The following is a 15,894-nucleotide window of genomic DNA, read 5'->3' as shown; positions in this document are numbered from 1 at the left end:
CCTGGAATTCCATGGGGAAACGCTGGGAAAATGGCAGGAATTCCATTGGAAAATGGTGGGGAAACACTGGGAATTCCGTGGGAAAATGGCAGGAATTCCCTGGGAAAACACCAGGAATTCACTGGAAAACAGTGGAGAAGCAGCGGGGAGATACCGGAGAAAGGGTGGGGGAACACTGGAATTCCATGGGGAAACTGCAGGGAAATACCTGGGAATGGCAAGGAAACACTGGGAATTCACTGCGAAAACGGCAGGGAAGGAGAAGGGAAGATTTGGGTGGGAATTCCTCAATTCGGGTGTGAATTCCCCGATTTCGATTGGGAGTTCCCCAATTGCGGGTGTGAATTCCTGACCCCCGTTGTGCGTTCCCGTCCCCCTGCGGCATTCCAGGTTCAAGGAGCACGTCCTGCAGCACCCGCCCGGGGCCATCCTGTCCCCCGAGGAGCTGCTCTGGGTGCGCTCCAAGCTCGGCCCCGGCCCCGCGCCCGCCCCGGAGCCGCCGCCGGAGCCCGAGCGGCCCCCGGGACCCCCGCGGGGAGGAGGAGGAGGAGGAGCCGCGCTCCGGGGCCCCGCCCGAGCCGCAGGTAACCGTCTCAAAACCACCGGGAATTGAGCTTGAAAAACCGGGAATTGCGCTTTTCTTGCCGGTTTATGGGGGTCAGAAATCGGGATATTAAAAAAAAAAAGACCCGGTAATTCCGCTTTTTCTGCGGGTTTGGGGGGGAGGTTAGAAATCGGGATGTTCCCAAAAAACTGGGAATTTTGCTTTTTCTGCGGATTTGTGGGGTTAAAAACTGGGATATTCCCAAAAAAAAAAAAAAACGGGAATCCACTTTTTTCTGCAGATTTAGGGGGGTTAAAAATTGGGATATTCCCCAAAAAAAGGGGAATTCTGCTTGTCCTGCCAGCCTGGGGGGGGGTTAAATCTGGGATATTCCAAAGAAACCAGGAATTTTAGTGGATTTATTTATTGTTATTTGGATTTATTTAGTGCTTCATCTTATTTATTTTGTAAAATTAATCACCAATAATAAATGGTTGTATTTATTAATTAATAATTAATTATTAATAATTAATTATTAATATTTCCAGGAGGATCTGGACCAGGAGAAGATCCGGGAGCTGGTGATCTCCATGAGGCAGCAGATTTATGCCCAGAACGAAGCTGAAGTCAGCAAGCGCTGGAACTTCGAGGATGGGGTGGGTGCAGGGCTGGAATCCTCTGGAATTGTCCTGGAATTGTCCTGGAATCTTCTGGAATTCCCCTGGAAATCCCTTGGAATTCCCTCAGGATCCCCCCCTGCAAAATCCCTCCTGGAATTCCCCAGGAACCCTCCCCAGATCCTCTGGAATTCTCCCTGGACCTCCCCAAGAATTTCCCCCATAAAATCCCCCAAATCCCCCGGAATCCCCAAATCTTCCCAAAACGCCCTCAAATCCCCCCAAAATCCCCAAATCCTCCATTCTGGGCAGATCAAGAAGTCCTATTTCAACGTGAAGCCCAAATCACCCAAAATTTCCCAAAATCTCCCCCAAACCCCCAAATCCTCCCCGACATCCCCCCAGATCACCCCGAAATCTCCTGGAAATCCCCCAAATCCTCCCCAAATCCCTCTGAAGTCTGCCCTGAAATCCCCCCAAATCATCCCCAGATCTCTTGGAAATTCCCCAAAATCTCAACCCCCCAATTCCGTGCAGCTCAAGCGTCCCTATTTCCACATGAAGCCCAAAACCTCCCGGAATGCCCCCAAATCCCCCTGAAATCCCCCAAATCCTCCCCAAATCCCCCTGAAATCCCCCAAATCCTCCCCAAAATCCCCCAAAACCTCTCAAAAATCTCCCAATCCCCATTCCTGGCAGATCAAGCGTCCGTATTTCCACGTGAAGCCGCTGGAGCGGGCGCAGCTGCGGAACTGGCGCGAGTACCTGGACTTCGAGGTGGCCGCGGGCTCGCACGAGCGCAGCATCGTCCTGGTTCGAGCGCTGCCTCATCGCCTGCGCCCTCTACGAGGAGTTCTGGGTCAAGGTGGGCACCAGAATCCACGCTGCTCTGACCCCAAAAATCCCATGCTTTTATCCCCAAAAATTCCCAGTGCACGTAAACCCAAAATCCCTGGTTCTGCCCCCAAAAATTCACACTGCTCTGACCCCAAAATCCCTGCTTTTATCCCCAAAAATTCACACTGCTCTGACCCCAAAATCCCTGCTTTTATCCCCAAGAAATCCCCACTGTTCCTGCCTCAAAATTCCTGGTTCTGGCCCCAAAAATTCACAGTGCTCCTGGCCCCAAAATCCCGGTTCTCACCCAAAAATTCACAATAGTCCTGGCCCTAAAATCCCCAGTTCTGCCCCCAAAAATTCACCATGCTCTGACCCCAAACTACCCCAAAAAATTCACCATGCTCCTGGCCCCAAAATTCCCAGTTCTGCCCGCAAAATTCACAGTACACCTAAACCCAAAATCCCCGGTTCTGCCCCCAAAAATCCCCACTGCTCCTGCCCCAAAATCCCGGTTCTGCCCCCAAAAATCCCCACTGCTCCTGGTCCCAAAATCCCCAGTTCTGCCCCCAAAATTCACAGTGCTCTGACCCCAAAATCCCCGGTTTTATCCCAAAAAATCCCACTGTGTCTGCCTCAAAATTCCCGGTTCTGGCTCCAAACATTCACCATGCTCTGACCCCAAACTACCCCCCAAAAAATCCCCTCTGCTCCTGAACCCAAAATTACCCAGTTCTGCCCCAAAAATTCACCATGCTCCTGGCCTCAAAATCCCCAGTTCTGCCCCCAAAAATTCACCATGCTCCAGCCCCAAAATCCCCGGTTCTGCCCCCAAAATTCTCACTGCTCCTGGCCCCAAAATCCCCAGTTATTCCTTCATTATTCCCGTTACTCCACCATTTTCCCCCATTATTTCCCTCATTATTTCCCTGTTTTTCCCCCATTATTTCCCTCATTATTTCCCCTTTTTTTCCCCATTATTTCCCTCATTATTTCCCTGTTTTTCCTCATTATTTCCCTGGTTCTCCCCCATTATTCCCTCATTATTCCCTCATTATTTCCCTCATTATTTCCCTGTTTTTCCCCCATTATTTCCCTCATTATTTCCCTGTTTTTCCCTCATTATTTCCCTGTTGTTCCCCATTTCCCCCCGCAGTACACGCGGGTACCTGAGTCGCGCACGGTGCCGGGCGCCCGCAGCGTTTTCCAGCGCGCCTGCGGCTTCCACCTGCCCCGCAAGCCCAACATCCACCTGCTCTGGGCCGCCTTCGAGGAGAAGCAAGGTCAGGGAGCCCCCAAACCGGGGGAGCCCCAAAACCCGGGGCTGCTCTGGGGGTCACCGGCACCGGGGCTTGGTCCCACAACGCTCCGAGTTGGGGTCGGGCTGAAATTTCACCCCAAAGTCACTCAGAGACCTCTGAAATCAATGTGGGAGCCCCAAAACTGCCCTAAAGGTGTCCTGGGCACCCCATAACTCACCCTGAGCACCCCATAACCCAAACTGGGCACCCCATAACCACCCTGGGTACCCCATAACTCACCCTGGGTACCCCATAACCACCCTGGATACCCCAAAACCCAAACTGGGCACCCCATAACCCCATCCTGGGTACCCCAATAACCCTCCAAGGACACCCCTGATCACTTCTTGTCCATCCCTGATCACTTTTTGTCCCGTTTTTTCCAATCCCAGGGAATGTGGATGAGGTCCAGCACATCCTGCGCAGTTTTGAGGCTGCTGTTCCCAGGGCTGGGACCCCAATAACCCCATTTGTCCCATTCCCAGAGCCCCAATAACCCAAATTTCCCCATTCCCAGGAACCCAATAACCCAAATTTTCCCTGTTTTTTCCCCATTTTTCCCCTCCCCAGGCAATGTTGATGAGGTCTCGGTGCATCCTACACAGTTTCAAGGTGTCTGTGCCCGAGTTGGGAACCCTCTATGGCCCCCCATAACTGCTCAGGCACCCCCAATAACCCCATTTTTAACCCCAATTTCCCCCATTTTTAACCCCATTTTTTACCCCATTTTACCCGATTTTCAGGCATGTGGACGAGGCCAGGCGCATCCTGCGCAGTTCGAGGCCGCTGTCCCCGGCCTGGCCATGGTGCGGCTGCGCCACGTGGCCCTGGAGCGCCGGCACGGGCTGGCTGTGACCCCGATAACCCCATTTTTACTCCATTTTTACCCCATTTTACCCAATTTAACCCAATTTTACCCCATTTCCAGGCAACGTTGACGAGGCCAGGCGCATCCTACGCAGCTTTGAAGCCACAGTCCCTGGCCTGGCCATGGTGCGGCTGCGCCGCGTGGCCCTGGAGCGCCGGCACGGGCGCGTGGCCGAGGCCGAGGCGCTGCTGCTCGAGGCCATGAGGGCCAACGAGGGGCTGCCCCTGGGCTCCTTCTACGCCGTCAAGCTGGCCCGGCAGGTGTGCAAGGTGCAGACGAACCTGGGCAAGGCCAGGAAGGTGCTCGTGGAGGCCCTCGAGAAGGGACCCCGGTGAGACGGGAGGGGTTAAATTTCTTTAAAAATCATAGAAAAGTCATATAATGGTAATATAATATGTATTAGTAAGGCTGGGTTTAAAGTTATTTAAAATCGTAGAAAAATGAAAAGTCATAAGAAAAATGATATAAAATAATATTAATATAATATAATATAATATAATATAATACAATATAATATAATATAATATTATATTATATTAATTATATTATATTGTATTATATTATATTATATTATATTGTATTATATTATATTATATTATATTATATTATATTATATTACATACATATATTACATTGTTTTATCTTCAGTTACATTATATTATATCATATTATGTTACATTACATTACATTACACTACATTATATTACATTACATTACATTATAGTATATTATGGTAATATCATAGATATTAGTAATGGTGGGCTTAAAGGTGTCTAAAAATCATAGAAAAGCAATATAATTGTGTTATTGCTAGGCTTAAATTTATTAAAAACAAAATAAAAATAATAGTTATTATTATGTTATTATGCTATATTATACTAATATTATATATTTACTCTGTTTACATAATAAATATAATTTTGTTATATAAATAGATATAATAAATAAGTAATTGCAATAATTATTATTAATATTGTAATTATGTAATTATATTACATTTATTTTAACCTATTTTTCAATGATAAAGTATTTAAATGAATGTTAATTTGCAAGAACACCCGTCTGCACGCCAAACCTGCTGGAGTGGAGTTTGTGATATTAATTATAATTAATATTGTAATTATTTAGTTATATTACATTTATTTTAACCAATATTTAGGTGTTTTAATGAAATGTTTAATTAAAAGGACAATGCCTGGCTGCACGCCAACCTGCTGGAGATGGAGTTTGCGATATTAATTATAACTAATATAATAATTATTTAATTATATTACATTTATTTTAGCCGATATTTCAATGAATGTTTAATTAAAAGGAGAACGCCCGGCTGCGTGCCAACCTGCTGGAGATGGAGTTTGCGATATTAATTATAATTAACACTGTAATTATTTAGTTATATTACATTATTTTAACCAATATTTGTTTAAATTAAACATTTAATTAAAAGGAGAACGTCCGTCTGCACACCAACCTGCTGGAGATGGAGTTTGCGATATTCATTATAATGAATACAGTAATTATTTAATTGTATTCAATTTATTTTAACCAGTATTTGTTTAAATTAAACATTTAATTAAAAGGAGAACGCCTAGCTGCACGCCAACCTGCTGAAGATGGCGTTTGCGATATTAATTATTATTAATATTGTAATTATTTAGTTATATTACATTTATTGTAACCAATATTTAAGTGTTTAAATTAAACATTTAATTAAAAGGACAATGCCCATCTGCACGCCAACCTGCTGGAGATGGCGTTTGCGATATTAATTATTGTTAATATTGTAATTATTTAGTTATATTACATTTATTTTAACCAATATTTAGGTGTTTAAATTAAACATTTATTTACAAGGAGAATGCCCGGCTGCACGCCAACCTGCTGGAGATGGAGTTTGCGATATTAATTACAATGAATACAATAATTATTTAATTGTATTACATTTATTTTAACTGATATTTCAATGAATATTTAATTAAAAGGAGAACGCCCGGCTGCGCGCCAACCTGCTGGAGATGGAGTTTGCGATATTCATTATAATGAATACAGTAATTATTTAATTGTATTACATTTATTTTAACTGATATTTCAATGAATGTTTAATTAAAAGGAGAACGCCCGGCTGCACGCCAACCTGCTGGAGATGGAGTTCGGGGCGGACGTGGGGCAGAACGAGCTGAACACCATCAGCTGCTTCGAGCGCGCCCTGCGCAGCCCCCTGCCCCACGAGGCCAAGCTGCTCTTCTCGCAGCGCCGCGTCGAGTTCCTCGAGGACTTCGGCTCCAGCATCCACAGGTGGGGAATGGGGCTGGGGGGTCCTGGGGGTGGGAAATGGGGCTGGGGGAGGTCCTGGGGGTGGGAAATGGGGCTGGGGGAGACCTGAAATGGGGCTGGGAAATGGGGCTGGGGGATCCTAGGGCTGGGAAATGGGGCTGGGGGAGGGTCCTGGGGGATTTGAAATGGGGCTGGGGGAGACCCGAAATGGGGATGGGAAATGGGGCTGGGGGAGCCCTGAAATGGGGCTGGGGGAAACTGGGAACCTGAAATGGGGCTGGGGGGGCCGGGGAAAACTGGGAACCTGAAATGGGGCTGGGGGAGACCTGAAATGGGGCTGGGGAAAACTGGGAACCTGAAATGGGGCTGGGGGAGACCTGAAATGGGGCTGGGAAATGGAGCTGGGGGGATCCCCCTTAGGGATGGGAAATGGGGCTGGGGGAACCCTGAAATGGGGCTGGGGGAGGTCCTGGGACAGGGAAATGGGGATGGGAAATGGGGCTGGGGAAACCACATGGGAAATGGGGCTGGGGGAGGTCCTGGAATCCTGAAATGAGGCTGGGGGAAATTGGGAACCTGAAATGGGGCTGGGGGAGGCACTGGGGCAGGGAAATGGGGATGGGGGAACCCTGAAATGGGGCTGGGGGAGTCCCTGGGGCAGGGAAGTGGGTCTGGGGGCTCTGCATGGGATCCCCAAATGGGTCTGGGGGCTCCCAGCTCCTCCCCAGCCTGCTCAATATAAACCATCCTGGGGGGGACATGAAAAGGGCCTGGGAGCTCCCCCTGGGACCCCAGAACGGGTCTGGGGGCTCCCCCCTGAGCGCTGCCCCCTCCCCAGCCTGCTCAAGGACAGAACAGCCTGGGGGGACCCCAAAATGGGTCTGGGGGCTCCCCCCTGAGCGCTGCCCCCTCCCCAGCCTGCTCAAGGCCTACGATGAGCACCAGAAGATCCTGAAGGCGCACGCGGCCCGGAAACGGGCGCCCGAGAATGGGTGAGACCCCGGGACCCCTAAAATTACCCCAAAATGAGCCCAAAATTGGCCAAAATCAGCCTCAAAATGGCCACAAAATCAGCCCCAAATCGGCCCCAAAATGCAACCAAAATCAGCCCCCAAATCAACCCCAAAATGGTCCCAAAATCAGCCCCAAATGGCCCCAGAATCAGCCCAAAATTGGCCCCAAATCAGACCAAAGTCAGCCCTAAATCAGCTCCAAGTCATCCTCAAATTGGCCTCAAATCAGCCCTAAAATGGGCCCCAAATTGGCTCTAAAATCAACCCCCGAATTGGGCCACAAAATAGGCCCCAAAATGGCCCCAAAATCACCCATACATTGGCCCCAAAATCAGCCCCAAATCGGCCCCAAAAATAACCCCAAAATGGCCTCAAAATCAGTCATAAATCGGCCCTAAAATCAGCCCCAGGTCAGCCCCAAAATTGGTTCTAAATCGGCCCCAAATCAACCCCAACATGGCCTCAAAATGGGCCCAAAATTGGCCCGAAATTGGCCTCAAAATCGGCCCCAAAATCGGCCCCAAAATGAGTCCTAATTCAGCCCCAAAATGGCCCCAAAATCACCCATAAATCGACCCCTAAATTGGCCCCAAAATCAGCCCAAAATTTCCCCCAAATTTTCTCCTTTTTCTCCCCAATTTTCCCCCCAAATTTTCTCTTTTCTCCCCCATATTTCCCCCTGCATTTCCCCCTAAATTTCCTCCTTTTCTCCCCAATATTCCCCCTAAATTTTCCCCATTTTCCCCCCAGCTCAGAAGAGCCCGAGGACAAGCGGCTCCGTCCCGACGACCCCTCGGGGCTCCTGGGACCCCAAAACTTCTCCGGAGGGGGAGACCCCAACCCCTCCTACAACTACTGGTACCAGGTGGGTGAATTTGGGGCATTTTGGGGTCTCCAGGCTGATCCCCCTCCCCATTTAACCCTTCCCTCCCCAGCAGGGCTACGGCACCTACGGCTACCAGAGCCCCTGGGGCTACGGCCACTACTACGGGCAGAGCTGAGGAGGGGGCTCGGCCCCCCTGGACAGACTGTGGGACCCCCACCCCAAAATTGGGGGGTTCAGCCCCCCCTGTACAGACTGTGGGACCCCCACCCCAAAATTTGGGGGGGGGGGCGTTGTAAATAAAGAGGCTGTGAGGAGTTACCCGAGGCATTTATTGGGGTTTGTGCTGTTTTGGGGGGGTTTTGGTTGATTTTTAGGGGTTTTTGTTTGATTTTTGGGGGTTTCTTCCATTTTTGGGGGGCTCCCAGCAGATTTTGGGGTACCCCAGGTGGATTTCACGGTTCCCTCCAATGATTTTGGGGTGGCCCAGGTGGATTTTGGGGTCCTTTCTGTGCATTTCAGGGTTTCCCAAAAGGATTTTGGGGTACCTCGATGTGGATTTTGGGATCCTTTCTGTGAATTTCAAGGTTTCCCAAAAGGATTTTGGGGTACCCCAGGTGGATTTCAGGGTTCCCCATAGGGATTTTGGGGTACCCAGGGTGGATTTTGGGGCAGCATTGTAAATAAAGAGGCTGTGAGGAGTTACCCGAGGCGTTTATTGGGGTTTGTGCTGTTTTGGGGGGGGGGTTGTTTGATTTTTAGGGGCTCCCAGGAGATTTTGGGGTACCCCAAGGAGGATTTTGGGGTGTCCTAGGTGGATTTCAGGACCCCAATATGGATTCTGAGGTACCTCCAACAGATCTTGGGGTTTGGAGCTGTGCACAGCAGATTCCAGGCAGATTTTGAGGTGCTCCAGGTGGATCTGAAGGTGCCCCAAATGGATTTTGAGGCGCCCCCAACAGATTTTGGGGTGCTTCAAGTGGTTTTGGAGATGCCCAGGCAGATCTGGAGGTGCCCCAAACGGGTTTTGGGGTGCTCCAGGTGGTTTTGGAGGTGCCCAGGTGGATCTGAAGGAGTCCCAAACAAATTTTGGGGTGCTCAGTTGATCTGGAGAGGTTCCAGGTGGATCTGGAGGTGCCCCAAACAGGTTTTGGGGTGCCCAGCTGGATTTAGAGGTGCCCCAAATGAATTTTGGGGAGCTCAGGTGGTTTTGGAGATGCCCAGGTAGATCTGGAGGTGCCCCAAACAGGTTTTGGGGTGCTCCAGGTGAATCTGGAGGCGCTCCCAGCAGAACTTTCACTGCCCAGGGTCCATTTCAAGCAGCTCCAGGTGTTCCCACAGCCGATCCCTCGCAGACTTCGGGGTCCCCTTGCAGATCTTTGACTCCCCCAAATCTTTGGGGGTCCTGGGGCAGATTTTGGGGGTCCCCAGCAGTTTGGGGCTCCCTAGAAGCCCTCTGGAGCAGCCATTGCCTCACCTGATCCCCCCAGTGCCCCCGCAGCCGCAGCGTCCCCGTCACCTCGTTCACCTGCGCCGCCACCTCGGGGACGCCCAGGGACCCCAGGAACGCCCCCAGGTCCCGCTGCAGCGCCTGGGGGGCAGGGGGGGGTCAGGGGGAGCCCCCCGAGCCCCCCGGAGCCCCCCCGAGCCCCCCACTCACCCAGATGTCGCCGTGGATGCGGCGCAGCTCCGTCAGGCGCCGGCCCTGGCGCTGCCCCTCGTACACGGGCAGGTTGTGCAGGCGGGAACGGCGCACCAAGTAGGGCAGCTCGGGGGGGGTCTGGGGAAGGGGCACCCCCAGGGGGGAATCAGCACCCCAAGGGGTAATTAACAGCCCCAAGGGGTAATTAACGCACCCCCGGAGTAATTGACACAACCCAGGAGAATCATACCCAGCCCACCCTTAAGTAAATTCTCTTCACTACTTCATTTGGAATTAGTAATTTCTCCTTCAAAGGAATATTTTGGGTTCTCCCGAGGGTAATTAGCACCCCCAAGTGGTAATTATACCCCCAGAATAATTAAGACCCCCCTGGAATAATTAACACCCCCCCTGAGGGAATTAACACACCTCCCATGGAATTGCACGCACTCCGTCCTGAAGTAAATTCTCTTCACTGCTTAGTTTGGAATTAATAATTTCTCCTTCAAGGAAATATTTTGGGTTCCCCCGAGGGTAATTGACACCCCCAAGGGGAAATTAAGACCCCCAAAGGGTAATTAACACCCCCCTGAGGGAATTAACGCCCTCCCGTGGGAATCGCGCCCACTCTGTCCTTAAGTAAATTCTTTTCACTACTTGATTTGGAATTAATAATTTCTCTCTCAGAGAAATATTTTAAGTTCCCCCAAAGGTAATTAGCACCCCCATGTGGTAATTAACACCCCCCAGGGGTAATTAACACTCCTCAGAGTAATTAATACCCCTGAAGGAATTCAACCCACCCCAGGGCAATTCAATCCAATTTGGGGTAAATAAATTCTCTTTGTTATTTGGGTTTGGATGAGCAATTCCCTCTTGAAGGGAATATTTTGGGGTCCCCCCCGAGGTAATTAACACTGCCCGGGGTAATTAACCCCCCCAAGGAATAATTAACACCCCCCAAGGAGTAATTAACACCCCCCGGGGTAATTAAACACCTCCCACAAGTCCTGAATCTCCTGCAGACTCTCAGAGTTAATAACTCATTAATTAACCCCATTTTGGTGTAAACCACCCCTCCCCCGGCACTAATTAACCCCCCCAGTGTTAATTACAGGGTGCCTGACCTTTGGGGGGGCTCCATCCGGACGGGGTGGGGTATTTGGGGTGCGGGGGGGGGTCGGGGATGCGGCTGGGGGCAGCAGGCGCTGCACGAACCCGAACTCGGCGTGGACTCCTCGTAGCGGGAGGGGTCTGTGGGGACCCCAAAAAATCCAAAAAATGTCTCAGAGACCCCCCAAAATCCTCAGAGACCCCCCAAAATCCCTCAAGAGACCCCCCCAAAATCCCAAAAAAATCCCTCAGAGACCCCCAAGATCCCCATTAATTCACCCCTAAACCCCCCCAAGTTTCCCCCTCCTTTTTCAAGAATCTCCCCAAAATCTCCCTGTCCAGGTCTCCCCCAATTTCTTCTCCCTCCCAAACCCCGCAATCCCCTCAGGATCCCTCCAATTCCCCTCCCTAAACCCCAAATCCCCTCAGGGATCCCCTAAACCCTTCACTCCAATTCCCCCCTCACAGATCCCCCCCTTTATCTGAGTCCCCCAAAAGAACCTCACACACTCCAAAACCCTTTCTCGCTACCTGCACCCCCCTGACCCCCCGGCCCAGCGCCCGCAGCCTCCGGCCCAGCGCCGCCATCGCCGCCATCTTGGCTCCTCCTTCTCCTCCTCCTTCCCGCCCTCGTACGTCATCACGCAGCGCGCACGTGCGTACGCGTGACGTCACCCGCGCTCTCTCCGCGCCGCGCTCCGAGCCCTGAGGGAGCCGCTGAGGTGGGGCCGGGCCCGGGGGGCTCGGAACGGGAATTTGGGGGGATTTGAGGGGTCTGGGCGTGACAGAGGGGTCCGGGAGAGGGTAAAGGAGGGGCTAAGGGGAGTTTGGGGGGCTCTGAGGGGGTTTGGGGTGAGGGGAGCGTTGTGGAGGGGTTCAGGGGGGTATTCGGGCGCTGGGAGGGGTTCGGGGGACGTTTGAGGGGGATCATGAGGGGGTTTGAGATGGGGGGGGCCGCTCTGGAGGGGTTCAGGAGGTGTTTTGTGGGGTTGGGGGTCTATTGGGGAGTCTGGGGGTGATTTTTGGGGAGCCCTGGGAGGGGTTCAGTTGAGGGCGGGTCTGAAGGGTTATTGGGGGGCCTGGAGGGGCTGGGGGGGTTTGGGGGGATTCTGAGAGTTTTGGTGGGATCTTGAGGGGGCTGCGAAGGTTTGGGGTGATGAGGATTATGGGGGCCCTTGAGGGGGTCGTTTGGGGCAGCTCTGAGGGTGGGGGCACCCAAGGGTGCTGCCAGTGGACCCCCAGTGTCCCCCCCCAGGCAGAGCCCTTTGTCCCCAGGGCCCCAGGCCAGGTTACAAAGTCCTGTGGGCGGGAGAGGGGAGGAAAACGCCCCCAGGAAAACGCCCCCAAAACTGCCCTGATCCCACCCAAAACAGCCAGAAATGCTCCAAAACTGCCGCAGTCCCATCCAAAACAGCCAGAAACACCCCAAAACTACCACAATGCCACTCAAAACAGCCCCAAATAACCCCCCAGTCACCCCCAAAAGACCACTCACCTCCCGAAAAACAACCATCTCTGCCCCTCTCTCTTTTCTTGGGGATCCCCCTTCCCTTCCAGGGGTTTCCCCCCATTTTTGGGCTGTGGGGACCCCCCCTAATCCCCCAATTTCGCCCCCCAGCCCCCACCATGCAGCTCTTCATCCGCGGCCAGACCCTCCTCACCCTCGAGCTCTCCGGCTCCGAGACCCTCGCCCAGATCAAGGTGAGAGCCCCCAAACTGGGGCTGTCCCCCCTCCCCAATCCCAGATTTTGGGGTGCTGACCCCCCCGTTTGTCCCCCTCCCCCAGGAGAGGGTGGCCGAGCTGTCGGGGATCCCCCCCGAGGACCAAGTGCTGCTCCACGCCGGGACCCCCCCTGGACGATGAGGCCGTGCTGGGGCAGAGCCCCCTCCCCGAATTCACCACCCTGGACCTCTCCACGCGCCTGCTGGGCGGTAATTAACGGGGGGGCCGCTAATTATTGGGGTGTTAATTAACAAAACAACCCCCCAACACCAAAATTTCCTTCCTTCTTTCAGGTAAGGTGCACGGCTCCCTCGCCCGCGCCGGCAAAGTGAGGGGCCAGACCCCCAAGGTGAGCTCTGAGGGGGCTCCCCCCAGCTTTGGGGGGCTTGGGGACCCTGCCATGATTTTGGGGACCCCCCCTGACCCCCCGGTTTTCCGTCAGGTGGCCAAGCAGGAGAAGAAGAAGAAGAAGACGGGGCGGGCCAAGCGGCGCATGCAGTACAACCGGCGCTTCGTCAACGTCGTGCCCACCTTCGGCAAGAAGAAGGGGCCCAACGCCAACTCCTGAGCAAAATAAAGGAATTTGGGCACAATCCCTGCCATTTTGGGACTTCCTGAGGGTTTTTTTGCTTTTTTAGGGTTGGTTTTGCACTGTTGTAGGGACAATTTTGAGGAGTTTAAGGGTCAGAGTGGCCTCTACGGGGGTTGTGCGTGTCGCTGAGCAGATTGGGGGCGATTAATAGGCGGTGATTAGAGAAAAGAGATTAATGAGCGTTAATTTGGAGGCTGCTAATGAGGATGCTGTGCGCAGAAGAGTTTTCTATGGGAGCGGCGGAAAGAGCCGAGCGCTGCCGAAATAGCCGAGCGCAGGGGGCGGCGGAAGGAGCCGAGCAGTGACGGAAATATCCGAGCGCAGGAGGGCGGCGGAAGGAACCGAGCAGTGACGGAAATAGCCGAGCGCAGGGGGGCGGCGGAAGGAACCGAGCAGTGACGGAAATATCCGAGCGCAGGGGGGCGGCGGAAGGAACCGAGCAGTGACGGAAATATCCGAGCGCAGGGCGGCGGAAGGAGCCGAGCAGTGACGGAAATATCCGAGCGCAGGGGCCCGGCGGAGGGAGCCGAGTGCTGCCGGAAATAGCCGATCGCAAGGGCGCGGCGGAAAGAGCCGAGTGGTGACGGAAATTCCCGAATGATTCCGAATATGAGGGGGCCTGAGGTGCCGAGCGCTGCCGGAAATACCCGAGTGTAGGGGCGGGGCGGAGGGAGCCGAGCGGTGCCGAAATCCCCGAGTGATTCCGAATATGAAGTGCCGTGGGAAAATGCGATGATGGGAACAGCCCCGGGTGCCTCCTGTCCCCCCAAAATCCCCCTGGGAGGGAACGAGGGACCCCAAAACTTCCCCAATTCCCCTAAACCGGATCCCCCCCAGCCCCAGAGCCGCTGGGTGAGTAAAAGAGGCGGGACAAATCCGTCCTGAGATATGAATATGCAAATATCGGGGGTTTATTATGCTAATAAACGAGTGACGTGAAACCCTCCGGTCTGAGAGGCGGGGTTATGCAAAATAGACGCTAACGGCGAGCGAAAGGCATGATGGGAGCATTTTTGGGGCAGAATTTCGGGATTTTTGGGGTCGGATCGTGCGGAACGCGGGATCAAAGCGCGGAATGGGATGGAGAGAACGTTCCAGAAGGGTTCGGGAGCGGTCGGGGCCCGGCGCGGCGGTGGCCGTGAGGTGCGGGTGGGCCGGGCGGGCCGGTGGCGGCGCTGTGTCAAATCTCGGCATCGCTTCTCGGCCTTTTGGCTAAGATCAAGTGTAGTATCTGTTCTTATCAGTTTAATATCTGATACGTCCTCGATGAGAGGACTTTATATTAAACGGATTTTTGGGCTCGGGAGTTGGACCCGGAGCTTGCTCCCTCCGCTCCGCGCATCGTCCCGGTATTGCAGTGCCTCCGGGAACGGTGCACCCCGCACGGGGACCTCTCAATGGTAAAAAGTAGACTGAAAACTTCTGGAATCGTAGTTGCATCGCAACATCAACCATGAATTCTCCAGTTGCCGCCTCTTGCAGCGGCAACCTACATTGGTGTAAATGTAGGAACTGATTGGAGTCGTGATTATATGGCGATGTCAGCTACGGTTCACTTGCTCGCTGTCTTTTAACGGCTCACTCATTCTGTGCTGAACTTTACCGTTCCGGTATTGCGGTGCGGCCGGAACACTGCTTCCCCAACGGGGACCTATCAGCCGTGAACAACAGACGAAAAACTACCTGGAACTGACGGAAAATCGTGATTAATCGCGATATCAGCCGTGCATCAGCTCAGTGCTAGCCTTATTGCAACTCACTGTGTAGCAACACCAGGACGGTGAGTACAGCAGAGTGAGCTACAGAGGAACAGCAAGGAGCAGAACCGTAGTTGATACCGCAATGTAACCTTGATTTCACCCCATTTTAGGCGATTTTCGGTCTATTTTCACAATTGATAATTCCTTGTTGGGTGTGCACCGTTCCTGGCGGCACTGCAACTCCGAGAGTGAGTACAACACAGAATGAGGGAGTTGGAAGGGTGGGTGATAGGCTGGCCCAAGGCTGATACTTGCATTACAATCGCGAATGAAGAAGTTTTCAGTCTATCTTTCACCAACGAAAGGTCCCCGTGCGGGGTGCACCGTTCCCGGAGGCACTGCAATACCGGGACGATGCGCGGAGCGGAGGGAGCAAGCTCCGGGTCCAACTCCCGAGCCCAAAAATCCGTTTAATATAAAGTCCTCTCATCGAGGACGTATCAGATATTAAACTGATAAGAACAGATACTACACTTGATCTTAGCCAAAAGGCCGAGAAGCGATGCCGGGACTTGACACAGCGCCGCCACCGGCCCCGCCCGGCCCGCCCGCACCTCACGGCCACCCCCGCGCCGCGCCGCGACAGATCCCGAACCTTTCTGGAACGTTCTCTCCATCCCATTCCGCGTTTTGATCCCGCGTTCCGCACGATCCGACCCCAAAAACCCCGAAATTCTCCAAAAAAAATGTTCCCATCATGCCTTGCGCTAGATGTGCGTGTCTGTTTTGCATAAACCCGCCCCCCAGCCCGGCAGCGCGGGAAATTTAAAGGCGCGCAGGGGAGAAT

The 15,894-nt window shown here is 52.7% G+C and overlaps 3 protein-coding genes and 2 non-coding genes across 5 annotated transcripts; 3 read left to right on the top strand and 2 right to left on the bottom strand.

The window, feature by feature from the left end:
* Positions 1 to 390: 390 nt before the first annotated feature.
* Positions 391 to 8,490, top strand: LOC128950455 (pre-mRNA-processing factor 39-like; the record flags this gene model as incomplete). The annotated part of the gene is given in 10 exon segments (XM_054295337.1): positions 391 to 584; positions 1,093 to 1,200; positions 1,861 to 1,974; positions 1,976 to 2,026; positions 3,155 to 3,281; positions 4,228 to 4,491; positions 6,273 to 6,462; positions 7,359 to 7,433; positions 8,205 to 8,319; positions 8,390 to 8,490. Coding segments are annotated over 10 exon segments (1,304 nt in total), but the record flags the coding sequence as incomplete, so codon positions are not given.
* Positions 8,491 to 9,592: 1,102 nt separating this feature from the next.
* On the bottom strand, positions 9,593 to 11,653 carry MRPL49 (mitochondrial ribosomal protein L49). The gene is given in 6 exon segments (XM_054295336.1): positions 9,593 to 9,868; positions 9,938 to 10,056; positions 11,044 to 11,112; positions 11,115 to 11,147; positions 11,150 to 11,204; positions 11,564 to 11,653. Coding segments are annotated over 6 exon segments (618 nt in total). The 5' UTR covers positions 11,630 to 11,653.
* A 13-nt stretch (positions 11,654 to 11,666) lies between these two features.
* On the top strand, positions 11,667 to 13,365 carry FAU (FAU ubiquitin like and ribosomal protein S30 fusion). Its single transcript, XM_054295332.1, is given in 6 exon segments — positions 11,667 to 11,754; positions 12,651 to 12,733; positions 12,819 to 12,881; positions 12,883 to 12,964; positions 13,049 to 13,104; positions 13,198 to 13,365. Coding segments are annotated over 5 exon segments (402 nt in total). The 5' UTR covers positions 11,667 to 11,754; positions 12,651 to 12,658; the 3' UTR covers positions 13,324 to 13,365.
* Positions 13,366 to 14,539: 1,174 nt separating this feature from the next.
* On the top strand, positions 14,540 to 14,730 carry LOC128950457 (U2 spliceosomal RNA). Its single transcript, XR_008484353.1, has one exon. It is a non-coding gene; the product is annotated as a U2 spliceosomal RNA (small nuclear RNA).
* Positions 14,731 to 15,420: 690 nt separating this feature from the next.
* Positions 15,421 to 15,611, bottom strand: LOC128950456 (U2 spliceosomal RNA). The gene has a single exon (XR_008484352.1). It is a non-coding gene; the product is annotated as a U2 spliceosomal RNA (small nuclear RNA).
* Positions 15,612 to 15,894: the final 283 nt, after the last annotated feature.

This window comes from Melozone crissalis, unplaced genomic scaffold, assembly GCF_028551555.1.
Source record: "Melozone crissalis strain CALT ecotype California unplaced genomic scaffold, PUWL_Pcris_2 ptg000640l_1, whole genome shotgun sequence".
Classification (NCBI taxonomy): domain Eukaryota; kingdom Metazoa; phylum Chordata; class Aves; order Passeriformes; family Passerellidae; genus Melozone; species Melozone crissalis.
This window is presented reverse-complemented; position numbering and strand designations above follow the sequence as displayed.